Raw genomic sequence first — 16395 nt, 5'->3', positions numbered from 1 at the left:
TACTTTGATAATAATATACATTGGTTTCTGATGAATAAGAGTAGAATCACCACCGTTGACACTGGATTTAATTGCGCAAGCACTACTGAGCTCATGGAAGCTAGGCTACTCTATGTGATTCGTTCTCTGCACGTTCTCTGATCCGTGTGACGCTGACTGTGGTCATTCTCTGCACGGTCTCATCTTTGTGATACTGAGAGTTCTCTATCAAATGCACATAAAACATCCATCAATCACATTCCACAACAAGATTACGTGGTTTTAAGCCACATATTTGTTAAAAACTGGTTACAACTGCAAAGGCTCAGAGATTACATAGGTTATGTAATAACAAGCTAATACAGTACTGTGAAAAACAGTCAGTTCTCGCGATGGGTGTATCTTCCATCTTGCCACGTTCGAGCGCTGACGTAAAACGTTTATGTCTAGATGGGATACAGCTTTTGTCAAATGAATGTTAAAAATATATTTTTTGCATTTTTAGCTAACCCTAACCTTAACATATGCTACTAACAGGCTGCGTAAGTTCTTCTAAAAAACTGCCGCACTAGGAGCTCAGATGAAATAATTTAATAAAATAATAACCAACGTTTCGACAGACAAGCTGTCTTCTTCAGCGTAGTTCTCATAACCTACGAAAAGTCAATTTTTACAAAAGCTGTATCCCTTATAGTTAAAACCACATAAAGGGGGGATAAACAAGGCGGTTCTAGCCTGCGGGGGTATCCCAATGATTGTATCCATACGATTGAATAAGACAACCACCTCTGAAAGCGAATTGGACGAGATTTTCATTTTCTCCGCCCACCTTGTCTTCGTGAAGCTCGCACTGGTTGAGGGCGCATTCACTAAACAGTGGACGGGGTTGCTATGGGCTTCGGGTTATGAGGGCAGAGATTTGATTTCTATTGGGCCACCTTTAGTGCAAGAATTTGAGAGTGAAGCTCGTTAATTTTGAATTTGCACATTTCTACTTGAATTCAAGCAACTTCGAATAGCCATGGCCCCGAAGAAAAACGCACGAGGACACAAAATGAAAGGTTCGTAATTTTAGTAGTGGCAGTGGTGCATGGAACCAACCTTCACTTAGCTGCAGAATGGCTTTAAAAGTTAATCGGGGGGGCAATATTGACATTTTAATTTAAGCATTGCAAGTTAGCCTACAACAATACGATACAACAAATACAATAAATAATACGAAGCCTATAAAACTGGACAGTATGTAGCTTAACGTCAACAATATACCAACAACGGAAGCCAGCATTTGTGCCCCTTTTTACGGAACCATCAACTGTACAGTACATTGTTTCGAGTTATAGTAAACAACACAAACAGTGTCTCTTTATATCCAGATTTCAGACGCTTTCCCTATCTTACTATACATTATACATACTATTCATAACAGGGCATTTGTTCGATTTGAACAATGTTCGTGCAATTCGTCAGGTTGCAAAGAATAGTTTGCACGACCATAGCCCGTGGTTTTTAGATTGGCTATGGTATCTGTAATCATCTTGTGCTCACGTATGACAATATGTGTCATTTTACGCAGCGAGACCAATTACAATATCAACCTCGTAGACTTCAGCGTTCTCCCAAGTGCTCACGTGTCAATAGTGGGAGAACGTGGGAGGGGTTACACGTGGCTTATATCGTCACTGTTGCGAACCAGGACCCATATGGATCCCTTTGAAATTATATGGACACCCCTTTTTCTCATCGCAAGACCGCTCCCCAAGTTATCGAGATGATGAATTATATTGGCATGGCCTAAACTCCCTGCTTTAAACTGTCTAAACTATTATTTTCAGGGCAGACTGCAAGGGGGTGCTTGTACAAGTCATGCTAAATATTGGGCCCCTTTTCAAAAACTCCAGTGTCATTGTGACACGTGTCCTTAGAAAAGTTTACCCGAAATGTTATTGTATTTAAAAAATAAATATATTTAACCTTTATTTAACCAGGCAAGTCAGCTGTTTTTCGTGGACATCTAGTTATTGTAGACTTATATAACCTTAGAATGTGTTGCACAAAGGTAAGTAGATTGTGGCAATCTTCTGTTACTATCAGTGTTTCAGTGCCCCTCATTTTTAGGCTACTTCCATAACTAGTTTTTCTTATTCATCTGATATAGAACGCAGCATTTATACCATGTTTTGTTACACTTTCAATAAGATGATAATCATCAGGCCACTATCATGCAAATCGATCATATCGGTGTGAATATTATGGTTCCTGCCATAAGGGAACGTTTAGAAGTCATGCAAACTTTTTATCAACTTCAAGTGGTTGCAAATGAGTTGAAGGTACACACTTTGCATGTTATGCATGATCAAACGGTGGTTGTATTAATAAAAAGTCCTTTGGAACATTATGTACTGTTCTTATCGGAGCGTTTCACAACTCAAGGCTCCTCCCCTTACATGTATGTTGAAGTTGTACAGGGGCATATTCATTAGGTGAACTATTCAGGAAGTTGCTGATAGAAATTTAATTTGTAGAACTGACACTATTCACTATTCAACAAGAAAGACACATCTGTGATACATTTCTGTTAGTTAACATGGGTTATGTTGCACCCCCCCTGAACAGGCCTCATACTCACTTCCCAACATCTGATGACTATCAACTGCGTGCCTATAGCTGCCGAGTGGCACAGTGGTCTAACAGGCTGACTACACCTCTCGTGTCGAGTGTGCAAGCATTGCAAAATAAAATTTGAAATCTATATTATTGAATAATTGCACCCACACTGCTCACACGCACCAACGAGCGTCTGCGTTGCCAAGGGCTAAAATAGAAGTCAGTTCTATTTCTGACGCAGATTGCGCTGCAAGTCCTGCCTCTCCCATCTCCTCGTTGGTTTATAGAAGCAGGTACCCACGTGCCATCTCCTCATTGATTATACCCACATGGCTGACTGAGAGACAAACGAGGTCAGTGACGGTAATCCACCTAATTTATGAAAGTTGCCAATCGCAATATAAAGTCAAAGAAGAAAAAGCCTGGAAGGATTAGAGATGGCTAGAAACGATTCGGTTGACCGTTTTATGTGTGAATTAATTGGTGGAGTAGAGGACCTTGTGCATTTCAGGTAAAATAACAACTCAAATGTTTATATCCCAGGACAAATTAGCTAGCAACAGCAAGCTAGCTAAATAGGAAAAATTAGCTAGCAAGTGCAAGCTAGCTAGCTAAATTGCCATAAATGTTTAATGCTTTTCGACCTGTCCCCAAATTAATATAATTGAACCTGCTTGCCGTGATCGCATTTGGTGTGGGGGGACAAAATACATTTATGCACGATGGGGCATGCGCGCAGCCGGGATTGGGTTCCGTGTAAGGCACTGCATCTCAGTGCTAGAGGCATCACTACAGACACCCGGGTTCGAATCCAGGCTGTATCACAACCGCCTTTTATTGGGAGTCCCTTAGGGTGGCACACAAATGGCCCAGCGTCATCCGCATTTAGCTGGTGTAGGCTGTCATTGTAAATAAGAATTTGTTCTTGACTGACTTGTCTAACTAAATAAAGTTTACATTTCAAAAATAATTGAAAGCTATAGGGACTTATTGATGCCTCAACGTGAAAGCTATTTCCTAGTTTCCCTTTCAACATGCTGCATTTATGTAATAATACAGAAGAAGTATGTGGAAGTCAGTTACTATACTGTATGACCAAAATATAAAAACAGCTGTTCCTTTTGAATCTGCATCCTTTCAACATATTGTTTGTTCAGAGGTTGGATTGTCATTGATATTCTACACAGTGTTTCTATTGACATGCCATATTTGATTATGTCTTGTCATATTATTATTTATGAACAATGAATTTGCTCCCTTCAGCCTCTTCTCTCAGCCTGATGGTTTAATTGGACGAAGGCCACAGAACTGGTAAAGGCAACAACTGACATGTGACCTTGTGTGTTTTCTTTGCAGTGTATCTCCCACCCCCCAAACTAAATACTATTCTTAGTGAGGGAATAATCTTGCATGTGTGGTGTGAGCTTGTTTGTAGGGGATGTTGTTTTGCTTGCCTGTTCTGCTTTGGATTTTGCACCGAGCTGTACAAGAGTTGTAGGACTGAAAATGTTGTATAACTGATGAATGAGGGTTGTGAACATTTCGCACATTCTTGTCAGCTATGCGGAAGTTTTTTTTGTGTTGCTCTCACTGATCCTTGAGTTAATTTTACTGCTATTGAATAGATGGCACCGAAGTATCAGTATTTGAATAAGTCCATTTTCCCACTTTATTACTAGAGTCCTTTGTACAGTATGTGGTCCTGCTGCGTCTCAGAGACCGGACTCTGTTTGTTCAGTTTGCACTATGGTTCTGAATGTCTTTGTTCTACAGACGTTAAAGGACACAAGCATGTCTTTATGGAGAGTCAGTAAGGTGGCTTTGAAACAATTTAGGCTAATTGCTTTTAAATTGTTTCTGGCGCTACATCAGCGAAAAAGCTTCATTTTAGATTTCAACTGAGAATCATAGTTCATTTCCTGATGCTCCCACATAGTCCATAGAATGCTGTTATGTTACTGGTAATGTGAGCAGTATCTCTAAAGGTCACTTTGGTTATGAAGGGAGGCTGGTGTGTTGGCCCTATGTGCTTGAAGGAAGTATTTAGCAGCATCAAATCAAATGTTATCTGTCACATGCGCCGAATACAACAGGTGTAGATCTTACAGTAAAATCGGACTTACAAGCCAACAATGTAGTTTTAAGAAAAATAAGTGTTAAGTCCCCCCCCCCAAAAAAAATGTATAAGTTCAAAATAACCAATAGTTAAAGAGCACCTGTAAAAAAACAGTAACGAGGCTATATACAGGGGGTACCGGTACAGGGTCAATGTGCAGGGGCACCGGTTAGTCGAGGTATTTGAGGAGGGGGACATGTAGCCAATTGATTAGTTTACCCTGTATCTTTCCTGTATCTGGTCTGGGAGTCTCTTCCACTCCCCTTTCTGTGGACTTGGTAACTTGTGACTGGCCCTTTTAGCCAAACCATGACAGTGTATGAAGTAACCAGGTGGTATTAGTTGGGAAACCAAACAGATCATGATTAAATCAAACTGGCCTTGTGTGAGAGCCAGGGGGTGGGGGAGTCGAGGAAGGTGGTAACATTATCTTGTCAATGTGACCACATGCACCAACTTAAGTCCCTAAAATCGAGGTGTGTGTGTGTGAGAGAGAGAGCATGTGTTTGAAAGAGAAGGGGACTGTGTCAAAGCAGACATTCCACAGGATCCTTATGCAAGCTCAAACAGAACAACATACCCACAAATGACACCAGCAGAGAAAGAGAACAGAGAGAGCGAGTTTCTTACAACTAACTACACAATTAAAAAGGAAGTAACAGTATTCAGTTGGTAGTCTGTCTGTGGCCAGAAACAAGTCTGGCCAGTGTGAGTGAGGGGGTATGTCTCTCCAGAGAGAGTCGGTAGGGAAGGTTGTAGTAAACGCTTCGGCAGCAAAAATTGGATTGATACAGAGATTAGCATGGCCCCTCTGAAAGGATGACATGCAAAATCCGTAAACGCCTGCACAAATGGCTTAGGGGCTTTAAAACGTAGGTCTGCTAGATTAGGGCTGCAACCTTTTCAGGACTGTCAGTACCCATGTTCCAACGGGGAATGCAAACAGTTTAGACAGTTTGTTGGCATTTATTTTTAGGCTCACTTGGTAGGCTATTTTCATTCTCTTGTAATCTTGTGAAGGCTAAGTGTTTGAAAATGTGAGCGAGTAGCAAATACCTTACACAAAACAGATGCAAATAGTTTTATTATTGAAAACGGATAGTAAAATGTTTCCTTGTACCTTTATTTAACTAGGCAAGTCAGTTAAGAACAAATTCTTATTTACAATGACGACCTACCCCGGATGACGTTGAGCGCTGCCCTATGGGACTCCCGATCACGGCCGGTTGTGTTACAGCCAATTTATCATTTGCCAATATCCTGTCATTTCTGTATTCTGTATCAGCTAAAAATGTGTGTATCACTTATACAGTACGCAGGCTTTTAGCATGTCCCCTTTTACACTAGGGCTGGGCGATTTTTATCGAATCAAATTGAATTGATGTTTTCACAAAATTTCCCAAATGCCTTGTTTAGCAAGAATAACGTTTTTCTTTCTGTTTTTTTTATGAGCGATTGTCTTGATTGTTCTCGTGTTTTCTTTTTGGTCTCGTCTCCTTCGCTTCTTCTGTGCTGTGTCCACCTTCCTATTTACACCAGAGATCTGTATGTAATGAGGTGATGCTAGGGCAGGGCGGTATACCGTTTTTTATGATATACAGTGTGTTTGGAAAGTATTCAGACCCCTTGACTTTTTCCCACATTTTGTTACGTTACAGCCTTATTTTAAAATGGATGAAATAGTTCTTTCCCCTCATCAATCTACACACAATATCCCATAATGACAAAGTAAAAATCCAAACCGGTCCGTGCATCAATACTGGTTGGCAGGTAGGTAGGTATTCATTTATTTATTGGAGGTCGGCCGATTAATCGGAATTGCCGATTAATTAGGGCCAAATTCAAGTTTTCGTAACAATCAGAAATCAGTGTTTTTGGGCGCCGATTAAAAAAAAAATATATATATATATATATTTTTTATACCTTTATTTAACTAGGCAAGTCAGTTAAGAACACATTCTTATTTTCAATGACGGCCTAGGAACGGTGGGTTAACTGCCTTGTTCAAGGGCAGAACGACAGATTTTCACCTTGTCAGCTCGGGGGATCCAATCTTGCAACCTCACAGTTAACTAGTCCAACACAATAATGACCTGCCTCTCTCTCTTTGCACTTCACAAGGAAGCACTTGTTACGCGAATGCAGTAAGCCAAAGTAAGTTGCTAGCTAGCATTAAACTTATCTTATAAAAACAATCAATCATAATCACTCGTTAACTACACATGGTTGATGATATTACTAGATATTATATAGCGTGTCCTGCGTTGCATATAATCTGACTGAGCATTCAAGCATACAAGTATCTAAGTATCTGACTGAGCGGTTTTAGGCAGAAGCAGGCGCGTAAACATTCATTCAAACAGCACTTTCGTGCGTTTTGCCAGCAGCTCATCGTTGTGCGTCAAGCATTGCACTGTTTATGACTTCAAGCCTATCAACTCCCGAGATCAGGCTGGTGTAAACAAAGTGAAATGGCTAGCTAGTTAGCGTGCGCTAATAACGTTTCAAACGTCACTCGCTCTGAGCCTTCTAGTAGTTGTTCCCATTGCTCTGCATGGGTAACGCTGCTTCGATGGTGGCTGTTGTCGTTGTGTTGCTGGCCCAGGGAGGATCGAGGAGAGGGACGGAAGCTATACTGTTACACTGGCAATACTAAAGTGCCTATAATAACATCCAATAGTCAAAGGTTAATGAAATACAAATGGTATAGAGGGAAATAGTCCTATAATTCCTAAAATAACTACAACATAAAACTTCTGAGCAAGGAACTTAAACGTTAGCTTTCTTACATAGCACATATTGCACTTTTACTTTCTTCTCCAACACTTTGTTTTTGCATTATTTAAACCAAATTGAACCTGTTTCATTATTTATTTGAGGCTAAATTGATTTTATTGATGTATTAAGTTAAAATAAGTGTTCATTCAGTATTGTTGTAATTGTCATTATTACAAGTACATTAAAAAAAATCTGCCGATTAATCGGTATTGGCTTTTTTGGTCCTCCAATAATCGGCATCGGTGTTGAAAAATCATAATCGGTCGACCTCTAGTATGTATGTATGTATGTATGTATGTATGTATGTATGTATGTATGTATGTATGTATGTATGTATGTATGTATGTATGTATGTATGTATGTATGGTTGAAAGAATTTCAAGAGTGTGCGAAGCTGTCATCAATGCAAAGGGTGGCTATTTGAAGAATCTCTAATATAAAACACTTTTTTGGTTACTACATGATTCCATATGTGTTATTTCATAGTTTTGATGTCTTCACTATTATTCTACAATATAGAAAACAGTAAAAATAAAGAAAAATGCTTGAATGAGTAGGTGTTCTAAAACTTTTGACCGGTTGTATGTATGTATGTATGTATGTATGTATGTATGTATGTATGTATGTATGTATGTATGTATGTATGTATGTATGTATGTATGTATGTATGTACGTATGTACGTACATACGTACGTACAGTGGGGCAAAAAAGTATTTAGTCAGCCACCAATTGTGCAAGTTCTCCCACTTAAAAAGATGAGAGAGGCCTGTAATTTTCATCATAGGTACACTTCAACTATGACATACAAAATTAGAAAAGAAATCCAGAAAATCACATTGTAGGATTTTTAATGAATGTATTTGCAAATTGGTGGAAAATAAGTATTTGGTCACCTACAAACAAGCAAGATTTCTGGCTCTCACAGACCTGTAACTTCTTCTTTAAGAGGCTCCTCTGTCCTCCACTCGTTACCTGTATTCAAAAGTGACCAAAACATCAGCCAGGAAGCATAGGAACTGAGAAGTGGTCTGTGGTCACCACCTGCAGAACCACTCCTTTATTGGGGGTGTCTTGCTAATTGCCTATAATTTCCACCTCTTGTCTATTCCATTGGCACAACAGCATGTGAAATTTATTGTCAATCAGTGTTGCTTCCTAAGTGGACAGTTTGATTTCACAGAAGTGTGATTGACTTGGAGTTACATTGGGTTGTTTAAGTGTTCCCTTAATTTTTTTGAGCAGTGTATATATATGTATGCATGTATGTACACATACACACACAAGTAATGGACATTAGACCTGGAGAAATTTGTCCTTTGGTCTGGAGTCCAAATTGGAGATTTTTGGTTCCAACCGCCGTGTCTTTGTGCTTTGCGGTGTGGGTTAACGGATGATCTCTGCATGTGTATTTCCCACCGTAAAGCATGGAGGAGGAGGTGTGATGCGTGGGTGTGTTTTGCTTGTGACATTGTCAGTGATTTATTTAGAATTCAAGGCACACTTAGTCAGCATGGCTACCACAGCATTCTGCAGTGATACACCATCCCATCTGGTTTGGGCTTAGTGGGATATCATTTTTTCCCAACAGGACAACGACCCAACACACCTCCAGGCTGTGTAAGGGCTATTTGACCAAGAAGGAAAATGACAGAGTGCTGCATGAGATGACCTGGCCTCCACAATCCCCCAACCTCAACCAAATTGAGATGGTTTGGGATGAGTTGTGCAGCAGAGTGAAGGAAAAGCAGTCAACAAGTGCTCAGCATATGTGGGAACTCCTTCAAGACTGTTGGAAAAGCATTCCAGTTGAAGCTGGTTGAGAGAATGCCAAGAGTGTGCAAAGCTGTCATCAATGCAAAGGGTTTCTACTTTTATGAATCTCAAATAAAAAATATATTTTGATTTGTTTAACACTTTTTTTTGGTTACTACATGATTCAATATGTGTAGGTGTGTCCAAACTTTTGACTGGTACTATATAAAAAAAGTACAAATAAAAGCTAGGGGCGTGAATCAGAAAACCAGTCTATTTTGTGTGACCAACATTAGCCTCATGCAGCGCGACACATCGCCTTCATATAGAGTTGATCAAGCTGTTGATTGTGGCCTGTGGAATGGTGTCCCACTCCTCTTCAATGGCTGTGCAAAGTTGCTGGATATAGATGGGAACTGGAACATGCTGCCGTACACTTCAATACAGAGCATCCCAAACATGCTCATTGGGTGACATGTCTCGTGAGTATGCAGGCCATGGAAGAACCGAGACATTTTCCATAGGAAAAATCCCACTCCTCTAACAATTGGGGGAGTCGTCTCAAACTCGAGAAGGCCGGTGACACGCTTAGGTCCAAAATAAGCTGATAAAATGCATTGGGCTTATTTTGGACAGATTTTGATGAGTGAAACCTTGCCTCACCTCTTCCTCTCTGTTTATCCCCCCCGCCACTCCCACAACACAATGAGAGGTCACTTCTTCCTCCCCGACAAAAAGTTTTAACTTGCTATTTGCATTTGAGGTTTGGTCCATCAGAATGGGTCATAGGCCACTTGATTTCAACATCTGAACAAAGTGGACAGGCTAGCCTGCTGTTCAAACAGTTGGAGAAGGACAGAACGGTGTGTTCATAACAATTCAGATGTTCTGCCTTGTTAACTAGCAAATAGATCGAAGTTGGCTAAACTTAGTGTTCATTTTCCATAATGCCAGCTACAAGAACTAAATGTGCATTATACATGGTACTGGTTAAAATTGTAACAAAAATGGGATTTTCATGGACAGATTTGAAAGCCAGATCAGTGATTATTGCAACTATTTTGATAAATTAATGTAATTATTCGTCGGTCTTGTGTTTGTGGAAGGCTTATTTAGTCTTAAGTATAATTTCACAAGCCCTGAATTCATTAGATTATTGCTGACTAGGCCTCCCGAGTGGTGCAGCGGTCTACGGCACTGCATCGCTAGTGCTAGAGGTGTTACTACAGACCCAGGTTCGTTCCAAGGCTGTGTCACAACCGGCCGTGATCGGGAGTCCCATAGGACGGCGCAAAATTGGCCCAGCACCGTCCGGTTTGGGGGAGGGTTTGGCAGGGGGCTTTACTTGACTCATCACGCTCTAGCGACTCCTTGTGGGCGCCTGCAGACTGACCTCGGTCGTCAGTTGAACAGTGTTTCCTCCGACACATTGGTGTGGCTGGTTCCCGGGTTAAGTGGCTGTTAAGTAGCGCAGTCTGGCGGGTTTCGGAGGGCGCACGACTCAACCTTCAACTCCCGAGCCCGTTGGGGAGTTGCAGCGATAAGACAATTTCGAAATTGGGGAGAGAAAGGAGGGTAAAATAGACCCCAAAAATTAATAATAATAAATAAGATTATTGCTGACTGTTTAAAGTACAGTGTATTTGACCTTTAATTGTACAACAAATCTTATTTAGAGATAACATTTTTAAAATCTGTGAATAGCCCATACGCTTGAAAAAGGCCATATTTTACACCCCTGCTGGCTTACCCCTACTCGCTGACCACTAGCAGCCTTAAAACACCTCACTTATTAGCAGTTCATCACATTAGCATTTCTCATATTGTTACACAAAATCAAGATGAACCTTTACCATCATAGTAAACATTGAACATCTATAACCAAACTGGCTAAAACTCTGTTGTTAGCTGACAGTGCTATATATAGTTAGCCACATGCTAACATTACTAACGTTTTACTAGCAGTAGTAAAAGTAAATCCAGATAATTGCTAACACAAACATTGGCTACCATGATCTCCTGCAAGTTATATCGGCCAATAAAGATCAGGCAGATCAGCAGAAATAAATATCTTGGAATAAACAGTGACATTAATCTGATTTGGTATTTGAACATTAATTTCTGTAAAACGTGCAGTGTTGGAGTTGTTGTAGCTTGCTATCTAGCAAGCTTATTCCATCCCCAAACACCTGCTAGATCCGAGTGGGCTAGCTTGTTTTGCATGGCCCGGTGCTCTTAGATAGCCAGCTATTTTTTTATTTTGATCAAATAGGAACATAACTCTATGGACACTTTAGTGCCTCTCGATTGGCCAACATCACCGACGCGACCAGCCGGCTGTTCCTTTGTTGATGTCAAAGAAGCAATGTATTGTTGGAGTTTTTATAAATGGAATTTGGATTGCAAATTGCAAAATAAGTGTTTAATAAAATAAGCTTAAGCATAAGAATATAATCAATCTATGCTGTTAGATTTGTGGAATCTCTCTCTCGTGCAACCTTTGCTTTTAACATGACCAACAACTTTCCGACCAGGGTCGTGACAGCGCATGACATAGTAGTTTGTGTTTTCCTGTGTTTTATATTTTAATGTGATTTCTAGGACCGGGACGGTACCAGTATTGCAACAATTTTTTTCCATGGCAAAAATGATAACACAGAAGCAGAGCTCTCTTTGGTCCTTTCAAAACAATAAAATACTGTATGTTATAGCTTGGAAAATAAAGAACTGTGAGACTTGATGACAACATAATGTTTGTTTCCAATGTTAGGGATGTTTTCCTAAAGAAGTCAAATCCGCTTTGTGCTTTGTTTCCTTGCAACGATACTAACAAGTATTGCGATACTAGTATCTCCTGGCCCTGGTGATTTCCATGTGTGCTTGGCAATGTGAGGCCCATTGTGCGTTTTGCTGTGATTTGTGGTCATGTGAGAGTATTCTGGATGAGCAACATTTTTACTTTACCCCCTTTTTCTCTCTTGTGATATCCAATTGGTAGTTACAATCTTGTCTCATCGCTGCAACTCCCCTACGGTCTCGGGAGAGGCTAAGGTCGAGAGCCATGCATCCTCCGAAACACAACCCTGCCAAACCGCACTGCTTCTTGACACACTGCTCGCACCAATGTGTCAGGGGAAACACCGCCTGACTGACGACCGAAAGTCAGCTTGCAGGGGCTCGGCCCGCCACAAGGAGTCACTAGAGCACGATGAGACAAGGAAATCCCGGCCGTTAAAACCTTCCCCTAATCCGGACGACGCTGGGCCAAATGTGCACCGCCCCACGGGTCTCCCGGTCACGGCCGGATGTGACAACAGCCTGGGATCGAACTGCGATGCTGTGTCTTAGACCGCTGCGCTCCTCTGGAGGCTTGGATGAGCAACATTTAACACATTGGCAATAACCCAGCTCCTTCCCCAAAATGCACACACTTCTTTGCAGCAGATTTCCTTTGTACTCTACCTATGTCAGGCAGGTGATGTAACGTTTGTGAATGACGTCCCTCAATCCTGAGTGTGCAGAGAAGTTTTGAAATGCCTCTACTCTCTCGGAGAGCCTGCTTAAACCACCCATGTAGGTCTAATGAGTATCCCCCTGGCAGCCAAGCAAAGTCCCTGAATGTCTGCCAGGATTTGCATGGGCTGTGGCCTGTAGCCTTTAAATCCCTCCCCCTCAGCTCGCTCCACCACACGGTAGTGTGTGAATGAGTGTCAGCCAGTTCACTTAGTGAAGCTCTCCCCTTCTCTGCCTGTTGCTGTTTTATTGTTACTGGGGTGGGAGGTAAAAATGACAGCCATTTTTTTATGACCCTTTGAATCCCTGGGGTTCTGTCCTGAGGGATGCTGAATAATGTCACATTGGCATGGCGTTAACACCGCCTCTCCATATCAATGCCTGAATGTCTTCTGGTGGACGAGCAGACAGCTCTAAAAATAGCCCTATTAGCCGGTTCAGGTCCCATATCGGGTTCCTGCTGAGTTTGCCTGGAACAAATAGAGGAGGGTAGCTGTTGCAAAGGGGTTTGGGGGAAGGATAAGGGAGATAAGACTCACTGAAGCTTTTCCCATTCGGACGGGTCAGGGAGGGTCTGCACGGATGGAAGTGCCGATAGTCAAGCCCACCCCGGTGTTGGAACCCGTGGTGGTTGTCGAACACACAGAAGGTAGATGGAGCGATGTCGTCAGTTAACAACCTTCTCCGGAATGAGGGTTACTTTTATAGACATTGGTTCGACCCGTGAAATGTTCCTTTTTCAGCGATGGTAGACACACCGTTGTTATTATGAGGGGTGCACATCTGGGCGTTTGTTATACTCAACTGAGGGATGATGTGGAGCACGACACAGCTCTGTCGATAAGGTCATAGGATTGTGCCTCGTTTTTGGATTGGTTTCGGTGCAGATGTGGAACCACTTTATTGAACTTTTGGAAATAAAATCTCAAACTATAGTGTGCAGATGAGGTTTGTATGAAAGTGAAGTCGAATGACCAATGGGTGCATTGATTATGACTGATGGCATTTGGAGATTTTTTCAGGACTATTCATGTAAAAAAAAATATAAAGAACTGTCAATGACATAAGCAGGTGCTGTGTGTCTATATATGGTGTCCAGTAAGCGTTTCACTGTTACCCTACTCTTGTTGATTATGAAGCATGTGACGAATATCAGTTAATTTGATCTGTATGTGTGAAATGGTTTGACCTAGCTTTGGGTTAGCAGACTCTGCACCTGTTCTTTATTCCACTGCGGTCTCTTCGAATATACTGTTGTTTTTACCCATACAGTGCTCTGTGTTCAGTGTCAACAGAAACCTGAATGATTACTCCACTGCTTTTGTATTTTTGCCTCTCTGGGGACCATACTGAATTCTGAGTTCAGTTACTCGAAAGCTCTAGGCCTATGTTCAGGCCTCTTGAGGTTTGCAATGTGGCATTCTTAGGTTTTCATGCTATATATAGGCAACATTTTATCTACTTTTTTTTGTAAGTATCAAAAATGTGGTCAGTGGCTTATGAGATTTCTCCATTCTTACCCATTTTAACTTCCCATTTTAGATCTCTGACTGCAAAACAAAACAAAAAAATGCATAAGTCACGAGTATTATCGCAAGATATCTCTTTGCCGTCAGCTTCTTTTAACCACAAAAGCTTTCTGATTTCTGGAACATTTAGGCCTAGGCCTGTATTTTGACCACCTTACACCTCAAATGGAACACATTGCATTTGTGTGTGGCTCATGTATACACATGTCTTTATCCTGTATAGTATTAGTTTCAGGTCTGACTCTCTGACTCATCTCTCTTCCACCCACCATCACAGAAGCCAAAGCACAGCTGGCCAGTAAGAATGGCAAGAAGCCTGAGGTAGCAGGAGGAAGCTCCTTCTTCACCTGGTTCATGGTTCTTGCCCTCCTGGGCGTCTGGACCTCTGTGGCCGTCGTCTACTTCGACCTGGTCGACTACCAAGGCGTCATCGGTAAGTGACACCTTTTAAAGGAGCAGTGCAGTTAAAAATGTGATTTTCCTGTGTGTTTTTTATATATACATATATATATATATATATATACATACATATATATATACATATATATATATACATACATATATACATATATATATATACATACATATATATATATATATATATATATATATATATATATATATATATATATATATATATATATACACACACACACACACATACTGAGGTTGTAATAATATTGTGAAAATGATAATGCACTATCAGTGTAAGAGCTGTTTGAAAAGACAGCCTGACATGTTTTGGGATATCACCAGGCAGTATAAGTTAATAGACCAATAAATAGTTTGCCCTCCTCTCTGCCAATAATGGCTAGTTTTCAGGTTACATATCCCTACAAATAGGCTCCCCCAATAAGGTCCCTCACTCAGGCCACTCCCAGACAGTCCTAGCAAAAGTCTTGCTTGAGAAATGGCTTTTTTGCTAAGAAGCTGTTTTTGTTTCTTTTTGGCCATTTCAATTGAAAGAAATCAAAGTAAGGTACTTAATTGTAACCCAGAACCCATTTGATATTGAGATAACAACGGCTTCATTGAACCTTTTAACAGGAAACACAAATGCTACAGTACTGTAGCAGGGCTACATTTCCTGCTAGCTACAGCAGTCTGTCACAGTCAGTTGGTAGAACCTTCAGCCTTTGCTACAGTCATGAATGCCATTGAGGGCTAACCCAAAGTGATACTGAGTGCTTTGATGCGTTTTAACATTGAACTTTCAACTTCTCAACCATGACGTAGTTTTATCTATAGTGCATGTGTGCACTTGCTCAGTGGGTGGATCTGAATATGTCTGTTTACTAACTCATGTTTGGATCTCAAATTGATAGTTAAATCATTTATTAATCTTGCAAATATTTGTATTTCTCCAATGTGAATGTTTTTGTCTGGTCTTAATCTTGCATGCAGCCAATGCAAAGGACTTGCACATTAAGCTCTCTGAGACACTGCAAGGTATGTTATTTGCGCCCATGATCATGCCCCCAAATAACCATGAGACTCACCCGCCCTCCAGTCCCAATTGAAATAATCCATTTATTTCCCATACATATCGTCTAATCACTTGCTTTTGACTAAATTCTTATTGCAAGAAAATACATTTTTAAGTTGCATTTGTCATAAAAGAGATTTAACCTTTTTTTAATAGTAACACTGTATTTTTTTAATGATGCAAAGCTGGCAAAATAATATTTTGAATCATTGCTTCCTTGCTTTTTTTATGCTGAGCTAGTAATGTTTATTTAAATAAGACAGTGTGGCTATGTTGTGATAAGGGTTGGAACCGGTTCAGGGAACAGTTAATAACGTTCTTTTACGTTCGGGGCATTTTTTTGGGGTCCCACAAACGCAACAACTCGCATGTGCCAAATCCCTCACTCTGTCACTCAAACTTATTCCAGGGTCTGCCTGCCAGCTGAAAATCTTTGCATGCTCTTGTGTGTGTGTGTGTGTGTGCAACTTGCCTCTCCCCCTCCGAAGCTTAGGCTACTGTAACCTGCTGACATTACAAGCGTAGTTCAGAAATTGAGAATATTTTTAATTAGAGAAGAATGGATTCACTTTTTCAATGCTATTTATGGATAATATAGTATCACGTTTCACATTGGATATATTAACTACTACAAGTT

General features: G+C 40.7%; 1 protein-coding gene across 9 annotated transcripts in view; it reads left to right on the top strand.

The window, feature by feature from the left end:
- The first annotated feature begins 829 nt into the window (after nt 1–829).
- LOC118402206 (probable serine/threonine-protein kinase kinX) overlaps nt 830–16395 on the top strand; it is a 34397-nt gene continuing 18831 nt past the window's right edge. For 3 of the 9 annotated variants that reach the window (XM_052477078.1, XM_052477077.1, XM_052477073.1), the window contains exons 1-3: nt 13231–13392; nt 14550–14705; nt 15677–15721. In XM_052477078.1, coding sequence (XP_052333038.1) covers nt 13326–13392; nt 14550–14705; nt 15677–15721 — 268 coding nt within the window. In that variant the 5' untranslated portion in view covers nt 13231–13325. Of the gene's footprint in view, nt 1041–3846; nt 3895–13230; nt 13393–14549; nt 14706–15676; nt 15722–16395 lie in introns of those variants that run through there. The other 6 variants (XM_035800222.2, XM_052477070.1, XM_052477074.1 and 3 more) reach the window with 4 other exon arrangements.

The sequence above is a fragment of the Oncorhynchus keta genome, chromosome 23 (genome assembly GCF_023373465.1).
Source record: "Oncorhynchus keta strain PuntledgeMale-10-30-2019 chromosome 23, Oket_V2, whole genome shotgun sequence".
NCBI classification, from domain to species: domain Eukaryota; kingdom Metazoa; phylum Chordata; class Actinopteri; order Salmoniformes; family Salmonidae; genus Oncorhynchus; species Oncorhynchus keta.
The sequence above is the reverse complement of the archived record's forward strand: the minus strand, read 5'-3'. Positions and strand labels throughout refer to the sequence as shown.